The sequence below is a fragment of the Eulemur rufifrons genome, chromosome 19 (assembly GCF_041146395.1).
Source record: "Eulemur rufifrons isolate Redbay chromosome 19, OSU_ERuf_1, whole genome shotgun sequence".
Classification (NCBI taxonomy): Eukaryota; Metazoa; Chordata; class Mammalia; order Primates; family Lemuridae; genus Eulemur; species Eulemur rufifrons.
The window spans coordinates 6,750,254-6,770,227 of record NC_091001.1 but is presented as its reverse complement, the minus strand read 5'-3'; the positions used below and the strand labels follow the sequence as shown (position 1 = coordinate 6,770,227).

General features: G+C 34.9%; 1 protein-coding gene across 1 annotated transcript in view; it reads right to left on the bottom strand.

The window, feature by feature from the left end:
• Positions 1-19,974, bottom strand: part of LOC138400080 (centromere-associated protein E-like) — an 86,187-nt gene that overhangs the window by 19,670 nt on the left and 46,543 nt on the right. The window contains 12 exon segments of the mRNA XM_069494884.1: positions 3,556-3,693; positions 4,455-4,688; positions 4,838-5,152; positions 7,054-7,213; positions 7,926-8,086; positions 8,170-8,292; positions 9,807-9,938; positions 10,152-10,226; positions 15,915-16,082; positions 17,313-17,375; positions 17,377-17,402; positions 18,092-18,239. Of these exon segments, the coding sequence (XP_069350985.1) occupies positions 3,556-3,693; positions 4,455-4,688; positions 4,838-5,152; positions 7,054-7,213; positions 7,926-8,086; positions 8,170-8,292; positions 9,807-9,938; positions 10,152-10,226; positions 15,915-16,082; positions 17,313-17,375; positions 17,377-17,402; positions 18,092-18,239 (1,743 nt within the window).

Sequence of the window (19,974 nt, the reverse complement as noted above, 5' to 3'; positions counted from 1 at the left end):
TTCATATAACCAACTATTAGAATTCTGCTATATTTCCTTCCAGAGTTTTTTCTATTAAAATTTTTTCTTAAACATAGCTATTGTAATTAATTTATATACATATGTTTATTTTTAGCTTGTCTTTTCTATCTACTTAGATCATATCTGTTTTCTCATACTGTTATATAATCTTCAAATCATAATTTTTAGTAGCTGCTCCATTCTCTAGAGTGGATACAGATAAACCATACTTTATTGAACTACCCTTTTATTGTTGGCAATATGCATCAGCTTCTGACAATGGTGAGCACAGAGCTAACTACATGAGAAATTAAGGTGGGGAACACATAATCTTTGGGATTAGTCTGTTAGATATCATAATTTAGAATGTCGCATCTTTATTCCTAAAAACAACAGTATACATAAATACAAAGCAGACTGAGACAGAGTATTCTGTAGTGATAGTCAAGGTACATTCCAGGCTGGGTGCAGTGGCTCACGCCTGTAATCCTAGCACTCTGAGAGACTGAGGTGGGAGCATCGCTCGAGGTCAGGAGTTCAAGACCAGCCTGAGCAAGAGTGAGACCCTGTCTCTACTGAAAACATAGAAAGAAATTATCGGGACAACTAAAAATATATAGAAAAAATTAGCCGGGCATGGTGGCGCATGCCTGTAGTCCCAGCTACTTGGGAGGCTGTGGCAGAAGGATTGCTTGAGCCCAGGAGTTTGAGGTCCCTGTGAGCTAGGGTGACGCCACGGCACTCTAGCCAGGACAACAGAGAGAGACTCTGTCTCCAAAAAAGAAGGTACATTCCAATCTGAATTTAGCCTAAAAGGCATTTCACCTACCATGGTTATGAGTAAAATCTAACAGATTTAATTATTACGTAAAGAAAAAAATTTTGTCCTTTATAGGAGAATAAGTTTACTAACCACAAAGTTTAAAATTTTTGTTGAGATATGCTAAAGAACTACATTTCCAGAGACACATCGAGCAGGATTGAAAATGAGCACTCTAGGCGGATTCATGATAGGTCTACCAATGCAGCCCCTGGTGCCCAGATGGACAGAGGGACCCCTGGAAATCCCCACACCCACTCTTATATATTCATGGCCAATTCCAGCATGAACATGATAGAAAACCAAATTGATCTCAGTTTTGCATCCCAGACTACAGGACCCCTAACGAACAGAATTGCTCCAAAGAATCCACAGCTAGATCTTTTTATTGACATGGACGGATGATTCCAGAACGAACTTGATAACAGAGGATCTAGCAGTTCCCAGTGAGTATAACACTCTTTTTCCCTCTTTCCTCCTCTATTGCCCCTTTCCTATAGGGTCCTGTAAATCGCATTTTGGATTTACTCAAAGTAGTCACTGATTGTTGCATCTTATTTTCAAAAATCTACTCAAAAAACCTTCCCATCATAAAAGTATAAGTTAAAAATTTCAAATCAAGGTCAAGTTCTTTTGGTTCATGGTTAATTATAAATAAGCCGAGACATAAGATACAGAGGAAGTGAAAATGTTTTTATAGGAGAGAAGTACTGAAGCAATGGGAGACAGAAATAGAAAAATCTTCTTTTCCAAGGCAGGATTGTGCTCCAGAGTAAATGGGGAAAAGAAGCAGCTCATTTTATAGGATAGTAGTATATAAATGTACACAGAGATTTATTTGACCAAGGAGGCAAAAGGCTTGTACACTGAAACCTAGAAATGTTGCTGAGAGAAATTAAAGAAGACACAAGTGGAAAGACATCTATGTTCATGGATTGGAAGACTTCATATTATTAAGATGTCAATACTGCCGAAAGCAATTTACAGATTTAATGCAATCTCTGTCAAAATCCCAATGATGCCTTTTGTAAAAATAGAAAAATCTATCCTAAGATTTATAGGGAATCTCAAGGGACCCCAAACAGACAAAACAATCTTAAAAAAGACCAAAGTTGGAGGTCTTACAATTCCCGATTTCAAAACTTAACTATAAAGCTACAGTAATCAAACAGTATGGTCCTAGCATAAAGACAGGCATATAAAACAATGGAAAGAACAGAAAGCCCAGAAATAAACCCTTGTGTATACGGTCACAAGATCTCCAACAAATGCCAGGGAAAGGGGCATTCTTGAAATATTTAATGGGGAAAGGACAGTCTTTTCAACAAATGATGTTAGGAAAACTAGATATCCACATGCAAAAAAATAAAGTTGGATCCTGACCTTACACTATATGTATAAAAATTTACTGAAAATAAATTAAAGACCTAAACATAGGGGAATATTCTTTGAAGAAAACACAGAGGGGTTTTGGCAATAATTTCCAGGATATGATATCAAAGCACAGGCAATAATTAAAGTTAACATAGATAAATCTGACTACATACATCAAAATCAAAAACTTCTGTGTATTAAAGGACACAATCAGCAGACTGAAAAAGCAACCTATGGGAGAAAATATTTGCAAATCATATAACTGAAAAAAGGGTAATATCCAGAATATATCAAGAACTCTTACAATTCAACAACAAAAATCAAACAACCCAATTTAAAAATACACAAAAGACTTGAACTGACATTTCTGCAAAGATATATAAATGGCTAACAAGTATATAAAGACACTCAATAACACTAATCATTAGAAAATGCAAATTAAAACCACAGTAAAATACAACATCACATCCATTAGCACAGCTACTATCAAAAAAAAAAAAAGAAAGAAAATAATGTATTGGTAAGGATGCGGATAAACTGGAATACTTGTGCACTGTTGGTGGGAATGTAAAATGGAGCAGCTGTGTGAAAATCATTATGGATGCTTCCTCAAAAAATTAAAAATGGAATTACCATATAATCCAGAAAGTCCACTTCTGGATATGTATCCAAAAGAATTGAAAGCAAGGTTTCAAAGACATATTTGTACACCTAGGTTCAAAGCAGCATTAGTCACAATAGCCAAAAGTTTGAAGCAGCCCAAGTGTCCATGATTCTGTGATGGACGAATAGATAACCAAAATATGGTATACATGAGGGGACTTCAAGAAGTTCCTGGAAAGTGTATATTATGAAAAATCTATGAATAGATTTCAAAATATTTTGCACCAAAATAAATTTATTTTAACTTCTTATAACACATCTGAACAGGATCTAGTTTGAGGCACTAAGAAGGATAAGACATCAGTTTGAGAAGAGCCCCTATCAGAGCAACATGAATCCAGCTAAAATTGAAGCAAAAACAAACATCAAATTTGTGGTGAAGCTTAGGTGGAAGAACGATGAGATCATTGATACTTTATGAAAAGTTTATGGGAACAATGCCTCAAAGAAACTAGCAGTTTACAAATAGCTAACCTGTTTTAGGAGGGGATGAGACAATGTTGAAGATGAAGCCCACTGCAACAGACCATCCACATCAGTTTGCAAGGAAAAAATTAATCTTGTTTGTGCCTTAATTGAAGAGGATAGACAATTAACATCAGAAACAATAGCCAACACCACAGACTTCGCAATTGGTTCAGCTTGTACAATTCCGACTGAAAAATTAAAGTTGAGCAAACTTTCCACTTCATGGGTACCAAACCTGTTACAACCAGATCCGCTGCAGACAAAAGCAGGGCTTTCAATGGAAATTTTACACAAGTGGGATCAAGATCTGGAACCATGTCTTTGAAGAATTTTAACAGGACATGGAACGTGGCCTTGCCGGTATAATCCTGAAGGGAAAGCACAACCAAAGCAATGGCCACCAAGAGGTGGAAGTGGTCCAGTCAAAGCAGACACAGACCAGTGAAAGCAAAGATCGGCGACAGTTCTTTGGGCTACTTGAGGCATTTCATCTGTTGACTTTCTGGAGGGCTAAAGAACAACAACATCTGCTTATTATGAGAGTGTTTTAAGAAAGTTAGCCTAAGCTTTAGCAGAAAAACACCCAGGAAAGTTTCATGAGATAATCCTCCTTTACCACGACGATGCTCCTGCTCATTCCTCGTATCAAATGAGGACAATTCTGGGAGAGTTTTGATGGGAAATCATCAGGCATTCACCTTACAGTCCTGATTTGGCCACTTCTGCCTTCTTTTTGTTTCATAATCTTGAAAAAGTCTTTAAAGGGTACCCATTTTTCTTCAGTTAATGATGTAAAAAAGACTGCACTGACATGGTTAAACTCCCAGGACTCTCAGTTCTTTATGGATGGACTAAATGGCTGGTATCCCTGCTTACAAAAGTGTCTTGCCTTTGATGGAGTTTATGTTCAAAAACAAAGTTCATATTTTTAATTTTTACCTTTTAATTCCATTTTCTACAAACTCTTGCATGCCCCCTTGTACACACAATGAAAAATTATTCACTGTAAAAAGGAAGAAAATTCTAACACATGCTATAACATGTGACCCTTGAATGAACCTTGAAGACATTATACTAATTGAAATAAGCCAGTCACAAAAAGACAAATACTGCATGATTCCACTTGTACGAGGTACCCAGCATAGTCAATCATAGAGACAGGAAATAGAATGGTAGTTGCAAGGGCCTGGAGAAAGGGGAAATTGGTTTGCTGAAGTTTCTCAGTAATCAGTGTTTTCTCCTTTTCTACAGTTTGCAGCACAGAGCCTCTATTTTCTAATTGTTTCTTCAGCTGTTTCACCTCACTTAACCTTTCATGATCCTCAAATGTTTTCTGCTGAGGTTCTTGGGTCTTGTGAGAAAGCTTTAAAAAAACAGTAAACGTGACACAGTAAGAGCAGAGCAGTTTATGGCGTGGCTGTGCATGTGCGCACGTGTACACACACACACACACACACACCCCAAACCCAAGAAGACTCAAGGTCATTTCTTTAGACAGCATCTTGTACCAACCTCAGTCCTCAAAGCATCCAAACTTATACCAAAGTTTTGTGTTTCTTTAGAGAGATTTCCTATTTCCTGATTCATTCTCTCATTCTCCTCAAGGACCATCTTACACTTTTGCTCAAATTCCATATGAAAGGTTTTGAAATCTTGGAATTCTTGATCAGTTCTTTTATAATTTGACTGGGCAGTTGTTAAATCATCTTTAGTTTTACCAGTTTCATCAAGTAAACCTTGAATTCTATTCTCCTTATAAACTACCTCAGAAAACAATTTGTCTTTTTCTGATGTTATTATGCAGAGCTCTTCAGATTTATCATGTATCTATGAAAAGAAATAAGATTTAGCACTGCATAATTCATTGAAGCAATTTTCAGGAAAAAAAATTCTCTGCAAAAAAAGTCATTTAAATTAAAGAATTGATTGAGGAAAGGCAATACAATATTCTTATTGTCACATTTTCTTAGTCTGTTTACTTTCAATATATATCACTTAACTCCAGTGAGAAGGGCCTTTATCAAAAAGTCCCATAACAATAAATGTTGGTGTGGATGCAGAGAGATAGGAACACTCACACACTGCTGGTGGGACTGCAAACTAGTGCAACCTCTGTGGAAAGCAATATGGAGATACCTTAAACAGATACAAGTAGACCTACAATTTGATCCAGCAATCCCATTATTGGGCATCTACCCAAAAGAACAAAAGACATTCTATCCAAAAGACATCTGCACCTGAATGTTTATAGCAGCACAATTCACAATTGCAAAGATGTGGAAACAACCCAAGTGCCCATCAATACGAGTGGATTAATAAAATGTGGTATATGTATGGAGTACATATACCATGGAGTATTACTCAGCTATAAGAAATAATGGGGATATAGACTCTCTTATGTTCTCCTGGTTAGAGTTGGAACCCATTCTACTAAGTCAAGTATCCCAAGAATGGAAAAATAAGCACCACATGTACTCACCATCAAATTGGTTTCACTGATCATCACCTAAAAGCACATTTGCGAATAACATTAATCGGGTGTTGGGCAGATGTTGAGGGGGAGAGGATGGGTGTATACATACACAATGAGTGTGATGTGCACCATCTGGGGGATGGACATGCTTGAAGCTCTGACTCGGGGGGCGGGCAAGGGCAATATACATAACCTAAACTTTTGTACCCCCATAATATGCTGAAATAAAAAAAATATTGTGTTTTCTAATCTCTTTGGTTCTAATAAGGACTGCATGGAGAACAGTCAGAGAAAACACTTACGTAGGATGTGTCTGTATTTCTTATCATTCTAAAGAGTTTTCTAACTTTATTGTGTGCCAAGTATTTTATTGTTTTTCTCAGAATTTGACTTATTTCTTTTCCCTAAAGACTTTGAATTCAGCTCAGGTGTCCCAAAACTTAATCCATGAATAATTTAAATGCTTAATTGTTTACAATTATTATTTAAAAAGCATTACTTAAATAATTAATTTAAATAATCCATATCCTGCTTACAAATTGTTTAATCATTGTGAAAGATAAAGGTAGAGGGAGATGAGAAAAAGAGGAGAGATAAAGGCGAGACAAAGCAAAGAGGAGTAACACGGCACAGTGGTTACAATGACAGGCGTAGGAGGCGGAGCTCTGTGGCTCAACCATTAGTTTGATAACTGGTTGTTGGGGCTAAAGAGCAGCACCTACCTTCAAAGAATTTATAGGATGATTAAATAAAATAATGTTCCTGAAGTTCTTCACCATCATGTTTGCCGTATAGTAAGGACTCAAATTCTTGCCATTTTTATTTCTTTTAGAAAGGCGGAAAGAAAGAACAGCCATGGATTTACAGAATCATATTCACTAGCCTGGAAGCTTTGTACTGGCCTCTAAAAGTATATCAATGCTGCCCCTTTACCTCATTACTCTCTTGGCTACTACCAAGAAAAAAGAGGTCAAGACTAAGGGTGGGCCATTTGAGGACTAGAGGAATGGCTGCTACGTGGATTATGTTATTAAGTATACTGTTAAATACACTTTGAAAGTAAGTATTTTTTCATCCAGTAACATAAGAACAAATTAAAAGATGAACTATATTCATTTTTCCTCCGAACGAGTTGAGTCAAATGTTTCAGTGTCTCTTGCCGCTACTTTAAAATAAATGACATCAAAATATTTAAGGTACTATTACAATGTTTTTTATTTCAAAACAAAGGTTAAGTGCTTAAAAATGTGTTTACTTCTTTCCTCAGCATTTCTACTTCAGGGGGTAAAGATTTCAATTCTGAGAGCAAATTAACTTCTTTCTGGAAAGTCTCATTTTCTTCAATTTTTTTTTCCAGTTCTTTTTGGAGATCAGTAATCTTTCTTTCCAGTTCCAAATTACAGAGCAAATGTAGGAAGTTTTGGCAAATTAAATAAAGAGTCAATGTTGGGAAATAGACAATTTGTTTTTTGTTTTGAGACAGAGTCTCACTCTGTTGCCCAGGCTAGAGTGAGTGCCATGGCGTCAGCCTAGCTCACAGCAACCTCAAACTCCTGGGCTCAAAGGATCCTCCTGTCTCAGCCTCCTGAGTAGCTGGGACTACAGGCATGTGCCACCATGCCCGGCTAATTTTTTCTATGTATATTTTTAGCTGTCCATATAATTTCTTTCTATTTTTAGCTGTCCATATAATTTCTTTCTATTTTTAGTAGAGATGGGGTCTCGCTCTTGCTCAGGCTGGTCTCGAACTCCTGAGCTCAAACGATCCGCCCACCTCGGCCTCCCAGAGTGCTAGGATTACAGGCGTGAGCCACCGCGCCCGGCCGACAATTTGTTTTTCATAATCTCTTAATCATCTTTTTTAAGATGAGGCCCAGTGTATTTGAAAAATAGTTTTTAAATCCTTATGATTTGAAGCCCATGGAAAGCATTATAAGTACTAATACCAATGATACCCATATCTTAAATACCAATACCAATAATCTTAAAACTTAATATTAAGTTATTTAAAAAGTCAGAGTATAATGGATGTTTAATCCTTGGAATATAGTTGTCAAATCATGTAGGTACATTTCTAGAGGAAGTCAGACTTGCAAAGAAATATTTGAAATTAAAAAATAGCTTTATGGAACTTTTCCATCTATAAGGGAGGTGAGTTTTGTTATTTCATTAAAAGCAGATTGTAATTCTTCCTCCAGATCAGTTTGCATTTTCTTTTTTGCCTCCAACTGGCTTTGATATAACTGAGTATCATTTTCCATTTGTTTGCATGTACTTGCAAGTTGTTTCTAGTGAGAAAAACACTGCAAACTCACAAAAATGTACTGATCGTTACAACTGCTTTATTATAAATATTTCAAAAATTACTTACCATTTTCTCTTTCAGCTCCAGACTTTCACTGCTAAGCAAGGCTGATACTCTGTTGGAATCAAGGGCTACAGTTTCAGCATCAAACAGAGTCTGTTTCATCTTTTTAAGGTCTTCAGTGTTTTCCTAGACAGACGACAAAAGGGCCTCAGTGAAATATAATTTTCATAGAGTTAGAAAATACTTTAGCAAACATGTACATAGATGTTATTCCTAACTAAAAATATGCTAATTACCAATAAATGAAAAGAAATCATGTTTTCCTTAATAAAAATATTTTTAAAAGTTCCAGTCATATTTTTCCAAAATAGAAAAGCAATGTATGGAAGCATCATAATTTAGAAATCTATTACTGTTTAATTAAAGGTTAACACAATTGTTGTTTCAACTATGCAGTTTAAGTTCCCTACGTATTTTTATTTTGAGTTATTCTCTCGAACACATGACAGGTGAGTAGTTAACAGCTAAAAATAAGGATAGCAAACCAGAAATTGAATAATAAAAGACAAACAATCCAATAGAAAAATATAAAAAAAGATATGAACGGGCAACTCACAGAAGAGAAAATGCAAATGACAAATACATGAAAAAATCCACAACTTCATTTTTAGAGAGCACTGGCATTTTAAAGTGACTTTAGCTTACATGAATTCAACACTGTGTCTTTGGCAATAAATTAATACATGAATGAATTAATAAATGAATTGAATGAATATGAAAAAAAATGGGCAATTCTGCTTGCCACACTATGAATGGATACTCCAGAAACATATGAAAGAGCCTTCCTATCTAGGCTCTCAGAATAGTGTGGTGTAAACCGGTGTGAACCCTTTTAAAGAGAAACATTTGTGACAAATAGAAGGCCAAAAAAGAATATAATAGAAGGTAACAAAAAGTACTCTGAAAAATGGAAATGAAAACAAAAGAACAACAGAAACTAATAGTTTAAGAGTCCCAGCTAGACACTGCTGTCTTAAAAAAGGGTGTTAAAAACTAGAACCAAACTGATACATTCTTGAAGTAAGCAGGCAGACTGAAAACAAATTGAAAAGAGATTATCAATTTCACAACCAGAATCAGTGTTATTTAATGTTAATGTCAACTCAAATCTAGAGATACAAAATTCTGAAAAAATACTCAAACTGTTAAAACAATTAAATTATGAGAATGCATTCATATCTGTTAATTAAATTAATAAATTTTATGAAGTCATGTTCCATTACTTATGTATTTTATAGCTTCAGTTACTTAGCAATTCTGATATAAGTGCTCCTCTTAAGATCTTGACTATATACTTCTGCATGAATTTGAATAAAACAATTGAAAAAAAAATCCAAAATTTTTAAAATTATTGCTTTTTAATGGAAGCTTGTCCCTAACTTCCTTACATTTCTTCAAAGAATATGATCAACTCTTTATGAGACTGACGCGCTGCCCACTGCGCCAAGAGGGCCCATGATCAACTCTTTATGAATGTTACCTTATCTGTAAAATGGCATTTAATTATACTAATAGTCACTTTCTCATATGGTTATTGACAAATTAAATGAAATATATGGTAATTGATTACAGCAATACAATATAAGCATTTGCTATGATAGTATACTATAAATGCCAACATGATTATATAACAAAATAACCCTGATTTTTATCGATGAGTAGGACAAGTTCATTTTCATATTTTCTAACTTCTGAGAGTCTATGTATTACTGTAGCTTTGTAATCTGGTCTTCCTTTTCTCTAAGCAGGTCTGCTTTTGAACTTAGTTCATTCTAAAAGAACCAAAGGAGAGGGCAACATGATTTAGCATCTGATTGGAATTCTAAGGAATTAAAAAAGAACTTGTATATATCAATTTAAATTCATGGTAAAATTCAAAGTTATTAATATTTCAAAAATAATTTCTCTATTTTCTGAAATCATATATATTGTATGTTTTATAGTTCTAGTTACTTATCAACAGAATTACCAACATGCATGCCCACCTCTAGATCTTGATTATATACTTCTGTATGCTTAACGAAATTCTTTAAGTCGGAAATTTCATGAATTGGTTGCATCTGTAAGAGCACATGAACAGGCAATAGAGCAAACCAACAGTTAATAAAGAAAAAAAAAAAAAACCTCACCAAAAACATAAACAAACAAACAAACAACAACAACAACAAAAAGATAGCATTCATTTCCTGCTTCAGAATCATCCAAGACAGGCTGGGCGTGGTGGCTCACGCCTGTAATCCTAGCACTCTGGGAGGCCGAGGTGGGAGGATCGCTCGAGGTCAGGAGTTCAAGACCACCCTAAGCAAGAGTAAGACCCGTCTCTACTAAAAACAATAGAAAGAAATTACCTGGACAGCTAAAAAATATATAGAGAGGAAAAAAAATTAGCCGGGCATGGTGGCGCATGCCTGTAGTCCCAGCTACTCGGGAGGCTGAGGCAGAAGGATCGCTTGAGCCCAGGAGTTTGAGGTTGCTGTGAGCTAGGCTGATGCCACAGAGTGAGACTCTGTCTCAAAAAATAAAAAATAAAAATAAAAAAATAAAACAGAATCATCCAAGACAATTAGAAGGGACTGAGAGATCAACTGTTCAAGTTACTATATAACAGAGCCCTCATTATTTAAAAATATAAGAAATAATCACCAAAACCCCATAAAACAAGCAAATAAGAAAAAAAAAATTTCAGCATGACCCCAATAGTTATCTGTTAATAAAGCTACAATAATGCCAATATCAAATTAGTATGCACCACTTCCAAGAGGTAGTAAAGTGGTAATTAAACTTTTAAAAAATACACTTTTAATAGATTTTTGTTTTCAGAAAGTTAAGCATAGAAAAGTATTAATGATATAAAGATGATTTTTCTTCCCATAAATTATCCATCTGGCTCTACACTGACATAATTTGTAACAAGTTCTGATTTGGAATCTAGATTTGGACTAGGGTCATTCCATGTGGTCCCTTTACAATATTATTACTGTTCATCAAAGCTATAGAGGTATGGGATTATCAACTATTACCTTGTTGATTTATTCTATAGGCAATATTGGAAAGACGATGCTATTGCTTTATATTGTTCACTGTGTAAAAGTATAAAGATACAAGTATTTCTATTAAAGTTGCCTTTCTACAAAAATATCTGTAGCATTAAATATTTGAGTACAAATGTGTTGTGTTCAAAACAAGTAAACCACAACTTACCAAGGATAAACATATTTTCCCTTAAAAGTATTTATCTTCTCAATCAGATGAGCACTTACAGAGTGAAAGCAAATCCTAACAATATGTAAGACATTTAAGAAAACAGTGTCCTGTTTAAATAATATTTTCTGGATGTTTAATTCAGTCCTGACTAGTTTTAGATTTCAGACTAGTAATAATGTTGAAATTCCTATTTTAGTTCGGTGCTGTCCAATAGCAAAATAATGTGAGTCATATATGTAATTCAAAATTTTCTAGGAGACACATTAAAAAAAATAAATGAAATATTTTACATTCTTTTTCCCATACTTAAGTCAAATTAGGCAGGTCCCATTTCAAGTGCTTAATTGCCACCTCTGGTTAGGGGTTACCCTATTGTACAGCGCAGTCTCAGACATCTGTACTAGTTATAATTTAAAGTGGCTTCCATCCTTGACCTTTTCTTTCCTATTTCTACCGCCTGGATAAGAAAAATCACATTTACCAATAAAGAAGGACCAAATAATTGTAACTTTTGAGAACATTTAGGAAATAACCATTTAGAAAGAAAAACTCTCCCACTTCTCATTGGAAATAGCACTTCATCTTAAGTTTGGTTCTTATATACAGAAAATATTAACTTTTGTGAAGATAAAAGTGTAGTCTCCCAATGACAAGGTGCTTAAGTTGCTGAGCAAAGAGAAAGTGTGTGAAAACCAAAAATGACTTAAACATATGACCGTATCAAGAGTTAACCCACTGCTACGTAAGAAAATATTGCAGATTTCAACTATAATTTTCAGCAGGTGAAATGAAATATTTAAATCTCGAAGTTGTAAAAAGTATAAAATTAAATAAACCAGATTAAAATAGGTAAAATGGTTAAGATTTTTCTTGTTCCTCAGCATGATGACATTTGACCCTTTTTATTCTTCCCTCTAAAATTTACTGGTTAAGCATCCTATATTACTATATTCCCACTTGAAAATTACCCACACCTTTGATAATTTTTGACAAAACCCTTAGTAAAACCAGGAAAATGACCAAGTGTCCTACTGCCATAATTTGACTTTTATTCCCTTTGGTTAAACTTTTCCCCAAAATGCAGGTTTTGGAACATATTTTGCTGCTTACACATAGACTTATAGTTTTAGTAACATGGAATAGGTACTGCAAGACTGTTTTTGAACAGGTAAGTCTCTATTACATAATCTTTTAGGTAACCTTAAATTTCGTGTCCATTTAAAAATGAAGTAGGATTAATTTCCTCCTCAACTGGGGTTAAAATGGAAGAGATGTGGATATGTGGACAAGTCATATACCCTGTGGTATTTTGTAATCTCTCAGTGTGCTGACTCAATTCAATGAGCTTCAGTTTTCGTTATCAACTAGATATACTAATGATGTGAGAAAAAAATTAGATAAATGGTTGCCATACTTATGCCCATAGTTTTATGTAATATTGTTATTACCAATAAGAAATATGCAAAAATTAGAGGAAATTTTGGAGTCAGAAGGGACCTTAGTGAGCACCCGGTCTCTATCTCAAGGGTGGAGAAATACAGGAAACTATGAGAGATTCAGTGACTTGCTCGAGGCCTTGCCAATAATTCATGATGGGTTTGGATCCGCAGTGAGTTTGTAAGTAGCAAAACTAGGGCTTTAACCTTGGCAGCTTTGCTCTAGAGACCATGCTCTTAACCATGACACTAGACCACCTCCCTCAATAAAACCCAATTTTATGGATAGAAATCCAACGTTCTTTTTATGACATTTTCACTGTATTAATAAGTACACTTTAAAACAAGTTAAATGAAACCCTGTGGAGAACTTATAGACTTTTACCTTGGTGAATATCATACCTGTGAAATGTAGGACTAACTTTAATTTATAGGAAGAATGGAAATAATAGCTTTGGCACAGAATTTTTTTTTTCTTTAAAAAGAAAAAGAGGGTGGGAAAGTAAGCAATGATACTGAGGAAAAGGGAGAATGTGCTTTTGGACTAGCCATACAGAAATCAAAAAAGTAGCTGCAAATTAACTCATATTTTACCTATATCAAAGCACTGGCTCATATTTCGTGGGGGTTGGTTCATGGATCACTTTGTAAGTCTGGTAACAGGCGTGGTTTCATGTTTTAGAAAAATGAATATGCATTTAAAAATTTTATAAAATAATTTCATAGTGTCTGTGGACTCTAAGTTAAGGACACATTGCATTAAGAAGTCCCTTAAATCTTCTGGACAATTTGTGATTCTATAGTCTGATGGTTTCTGGATTAGGGTCTCTTAACATGTAGCCTAATATTAATATTACATACTTAGAAAATGAGTTATGTGTTTTATTTCTAAAAGTTCCATTAAAACTATTTAGTATTAGGTATACTAATTTTCAAAATAACTCTCTTACATGGAGAAAGAAAAATAAAATATGCAAAATCAGCTTCTCCAGTTATTCTAATGTTTTAACTATTTAGGAATATACTTTCTTTCTAAGGAAAAGGAATCCATTAATATGCAACATCCATGTATACAACAGTCAGCTAGATATTAAAATTCATATTGGTCTCAGCAGGAAATGGCTATGCTCTAGGCACATTTATGGCATGCCTGATAAATTAAATATTGATAAATAGGAACTATAAGGAAACTATTTCCTCAAGATAAATCTGCCAAGAGGCAGATACACCAAACGCTCCCATAGATGCTTTTAATTGTTTCTTCTCTTGTGTAAGCACAAGGGAAACAAATATGACTCAACTATTTTTAAAATAACATAAATGAATTAAATATTTCTTACATTCTCTAAATTGTACATCTGAAAAATGGTTAGATACTGAATATCTCAATCTTAGAAAGAAATATCTTTCAGAGAATACTTCTGAGCGATATCAGGAAGATGGCGGAACAGGAGGTTACCTGTTTCTATCCCCCCACGAGAATTCTGCACCCATTACAGACAAAACGCTTTGTGGGAGACTTTGGATTCAGGCAGGAGGTTGTGAAACCCCTGTAGAGCCCCAGACCTAGGAGGGTTGTTTTGAGAGTGCCTAGCAACACACAGGTGAGAGATCTGGCAATTGCACTCCCAGGTGTAAACCTGGAAACAGCTTCGTTTCTCAAAGGGCTTAGCTACAGGGATGAAAACAGAGACATTACAACTGAAGCCGCAGAAATACCAAGGATCATGAGAGACTATTATGAACAATTATATGCCAACAAATTGGAAAATCTAGAAGAAATGGATAAATTTCTGTAACCTACCAAGACTGAATTACCAAGAAATAAAAAATCTAAACTGACCACTAATGAGAAAGGATATTTGGCAACAATTTTTTGGATAAGTCCTCAAAATCACAAGTAACAAAAGCAAAAACAGACGAATGGGATTACATCGAACTAAAAAGCTTCTGCACAGCAAAGGAAACAATTAACAGAGTGAAGAGACAATCTACAGAATGGGAGAAAGTATTTGCACGTTGTACATCTGATTAACTATTAATGTCCAAAATATATAAGGAACCCAAAACACTCAATAGCAAAAATCCAAATAACCAAATAACCCTATTAAAAGATGGGTATAAATCCTGAAGAAATATTTCTCCAAAGAAGACATACAAATGGCCAACAGGTACATGAAAAAATGCTCAACATCGCTCATCTAAACCACAATGAAGTATTATCTCAACTTAGTTAGAATGGCTATTATCAAAAAGATAAAAGAGAACATTTTGGCAAGTATGTGGAGAAAACAGAACTCTTTTATAATACTGGTGGGATTGTGGGGATAATAGAAGGAGGTTCCTCGAAAAATTGAAAATAGAATTACCGTGTGATCCAGCAACCCCAGTACTGGGTATACACACAAAGGAAATCGTATCAGTATGTCAGAGAGAGCTCTGCACTCTCATGTTTTTTGCAGCACTAGCCACAATAGGCAAGATATGGAACCAACCTAAGTGTCCATCAACTGAAGGATGGACAAAGAAAGTTTGGTATATAGACACAACGCACTACCATTGAATTATATGAAAGAATGAAATCCTGCCATTTGCAACAATGTGAATAAATCTGAAGAATATTATGTTAAGTGAAACAAGCCAGTCAGAGAAAGAAATATACTACATGATCTCACACAAATGCAGAACCTACAAAAGTCGATCTCTCGTAAGAGAAAGTAAACGGTGGTTACGAGGAAGGGGGAAAGGGAAATCTTGGTCAGATAATACATAAATACAGTGAGATAGGAAGAATAAATTTCAAGAGATCTATTGTACAGTAGATGACTACAGTTAATGACAATATATTATATTCTTAAAAAATGTAAAAAGTAGACGTTATGTGCTATCGCCACAAAAATGATATCTATGTGAGGCAGTGGATTTGTTATTTAGCTAGATTAGCCGTATCACAATACCTCAAAACATCATGCTGTACACAATTAAAACATAATGTTATCTGTGAATTTAAAAATAAAATTTAATAAATATTTACATTATCAAAAAAGACAATGATACTTCTTTTAAAAGTATACTTTAGAGTAGTTTCACATTTTCTATCTCTCTTACCTCTTGATCTTTTTTAGTTTTTCTTTCCAGAGCCTCAAATTCATCTAAATCATTCTTTTCTTTTAATTTCAATTCCATTTCTTCTTTTTCTGTTCTTAATTGTTCATAGTCTAATACCAGGTTATCATAGTTAGCACAAAGTGTGTTCAACTCACTTTCTACATTTTCCTATTATAAACAAAAACAGATTTTCCAATCAGAGGGAATTCATATCATACATGCTTTGTTTCCTTAACTAAAATTTGGATTCATTAAGTAATTAATTTAACTTTGATTCATTTGGTGGTTTAAGCCATTCTTTTCTTTAATAACTTTCTAATGGCCTACATTTTGGTAAAGTGGCTCATTTAGAATAGATTATTTTGAAAGGAGTAGAATAAAAAAAAATCGTATAAATAAATCATGTTGCCTGTGCCTGAGAGGCACAGTTCAACTGGGAAGGTAGGGTGCACATTGGAAAGTTTATTTGGCTACAAATCCTCAAGTTCTTCAGTAATAAAGCTGATAATTTAATTTCCCATCTGTCCAACTCCTATTTTATGTTTCAGGTGGCTCTGAATTCAGGAAGGGAAACAAATATTATTTATTGACTTCTAAAACTAATAGTATGGGTTTGAGTATGGCTATGTTTTACCATACTCAAAGAAGCCTATCTCTACTTTCTCTACTATTCTGAGAAAGAGTTATACTACAAGTTAAAAAAAAAAGGTTACACCAGGTATTTTTTAAAAAACAACAAACTTTTAGAGTATGTCTTAGGAACACAAAAGCACTTTGTCTATGTACTTTATAGGCATTAACTAATGATAGTAAGAAGCACTGCAATTGTATTCCAAAATGAAAATGAAATTTTCTTTAATAAATAAATTATAAAACTATGTGTCTTTGAACGTGAGCAATCTAGAAAGTAAATATGGAATCTAAACTTATTTTATTATTTACCACAGTATTCCTTCTTTTTTAAAGTTTTGATGAGACTACATATCTTTATTTAACAGTATTTTCTGGAAAAATGACCTCTCCCTAATGTATCGATCTATATATTCTATCTTCCTGAGAATTTTGACACTTTTAAAATCAATCTTTTTATCCTCATGGTATTTCCTAAGGCAAAACAGAAACTTCACAGATATCACAGATACCAAGGTCTGCTAGTGAAGAGCTAGAAGCAAAGTTTTACCTATTAGTACACACTTGCCTTGTGAAATTTTTAGCCTTCCTCTAGATGCCTCATAGGTATCAAGTATAAATATAAAGAGTGAGCGAAGCCTTCTTCAGAGCCACAATTGTTACTGAAATTAAGTCAGAGCTAGTAATGTGCTACAACAACAAAATCCAATCAGAAAAGAATTTTAAAAAGACCAAAAAGATTATGTTCTATAAAATACATTGAATTACCTGATTTAGCAGCTTTGTTGCTGGATTCCACCCTATTTCAGTTAACGTCTCAAGAGTGTTACTGCAAAAAATCAGACTCTGAACAGAAAGCTGTAATTAGGGGAAAAAGAAATTTACCCATAAACATATTTATTGAATTTCCTAAGTCAAAGATCTCTAAAAGAAATTCAATCAGAGGTAATAAATAATAAGCTCAAATTAGCTAATACATGCTTAGAATATGAATGCCAAAAATACATTAACAGATGTGGTCTTTCTTTTGTTGTGTGACTTAAGGTAACTGGTATGAATGAGTGATAAAATATAAGATCCTTAATGAAACTTAGGTTAAAAAAGGACAAATTCTGAATTTGAAATTTGGTCCCTGTAAGTAGATTTTAAAATTCTCCCCAAAGTAGATTATAATGTTGGAGACATAATTTTGAAACAGATTCCTATGTAAATGCCACCCTTTCAAGATTAGCAATGTTTAAGGTAGATGTTATATCCTTAGTAATTTAATTGGATAATGATTAGAAGAAACAAAAACACCTTTCTCTTGTGTGTTGCCCCTATAGTGCATCATTCTTAAGAGATTTGGAATTAATAAAGAACTTCATGTTTACTTTCTTAAAATTACTTATTTTTATCATAATCTCCATTGTAATCACATCCAGAATACACACATTTTATTTAAAAAACATGTTTATCACATTAACTAAGTTATAATTAGCTTCTCTTTATAAGGAGGCTTTTATAATTTTACAATTACAAGTAGATCCACTTGAAAAAGAATTCACATTCATCAATTTCTCCTAATAAAGTTAAAGCAGGCTTATGTGTTTTTGTTGTTATAGTTGTTGGCATTTGAAATCCACCTGCATAGTTTGAGTCCTTCATTTTGTTAATTTTGCCAAGGCACCAAGTAACTCTTCGTTTTCATTTAGCCTAAAGAAAAAAAAATCAAAATTATGTCACAGAAGTCTGGTTTCAAATAAGGTAACTAGTTTGTATTTTTGAAAGCCACTTACCTGGTAGAATTTTTATTGAGCCTCGTTTGATATCTTACTAGTCTAAGGACATCCCAAGATCAGAAAATATACTCAAACTTTTCAAATGAGTGTTTAACCCCATAGTATAATAATATGATCAAACTACTGTTTAAATTTCACTTTTTATTTGAAGTGTTACTTACAAGCTTCTTTGGGACTTATTTGAAAGGAAGTTGTTGACTTACAACCATTGAAACAATCTGTCATTAGACAGGAGGGACAGCTGCTGCTGCCATCACCGTAGCGACCCCCTGTGGGTACCAGCCCTAACTGGGAAGGAACAGATCGCAGGTAATATCACAGGTAGCCCATCTGAACTTCCCTCAGCAAATAAATCTTTCACAGGGTACTTCCCAATGCCAACTCCCTTCCAGTTTCCTTGGTAAAGCAAATGCCTCCACCAGTGCCCCTGACCTCATTGCTTCCTTTCTCTCTTGAGATTTGCTCATTCAGTTATGTGTCCACCTGTCATCTCCACCGACTCCCTCCTCTCTGCTTCACAAATGCTCAAGCCTCTCTGGTTGAGTTTTTTAAAAATAAGTAAGACTTCGCTCTAGCTACCATTTTCTTTTTTTCCTACTTTGTTCTCTCTCATCATTTATCCACTGGCTCCTCATCCCTTCAGGGACCCCTCTGTTTCCGGCTTCCGATCCTACCCAGCTGGCTGTCCTTACTGCTCACTCCGCTTTGCTGCTTTCTGTTCCTCTGCCTGACTCTTAAGTGTGTGTGTTTTTCCAGGTTTCACAGTCTCCACTGTTCTCTTGCGCCTTTACTAGGTACACGCACCATCTCCTCTTATGTGATCCCCTCAACAACCCTATGGGTTACGTTCTCTTACTAGATCCTTTTAATATATGAGCTGAGTGCCCAGCAAGTTTGGAGAAGTTGTTTAAGGTTGTACAGCCAGTTGGTGGCTGAGCTCATGCCTACAAGTTCAGAGCCTACCCTACCACATTGCCTCTCCAGATTATCTGTTGTCTCCAGAACATACTACGTGCTCTCTCAAGCCTCTCCACACGCTGCCCTTCTGCTTGAAATGAGCAGCATTTTCCACAGCCCATTCTGCAAAAGCCCAGCCATATAAACGTCCTTGATTCCCATAACCTTTAGCTCAACCTCGTTTGCTCCCAATGCCACCCCTGGACCTTGTCATTATCTGAAACTCATAAACCTAAATCTTAGACCTTCTGCACTTACTCCAGTTGCCATCCTTCCCAACTCATTTATTGGGTTAATCCCATTACAGCTATTTAGCTTACCAGGGACTCTAGTCCCTTGTTATATGACTTTCTTCTGGCCAGCTCATCTCTTGCTTCTCATCTCTTGCTTCTCATTTCATCATCTCAGATTCCATATCATTATTTTAATCACGTTTGACATTTGAAGTCAATATCCTCAAATTATTTGCCCCATTTTCTGTGCCTCACACCTATACCACACAATGTATACCCAGGTGAATACACTGTGTATTTGAGACCCCATCCCTATGGGCCATCTCACCCTGTAAGTTGGCTTTCACCACCACCACATAACTCAAATTACATTTGCAAATGAGCTCCTTGTTTCTAAACGTAAAGAATTTTTGTCTATCTTTATCTTATTTAACTTCTTGGCAGACTGTGACACCACTG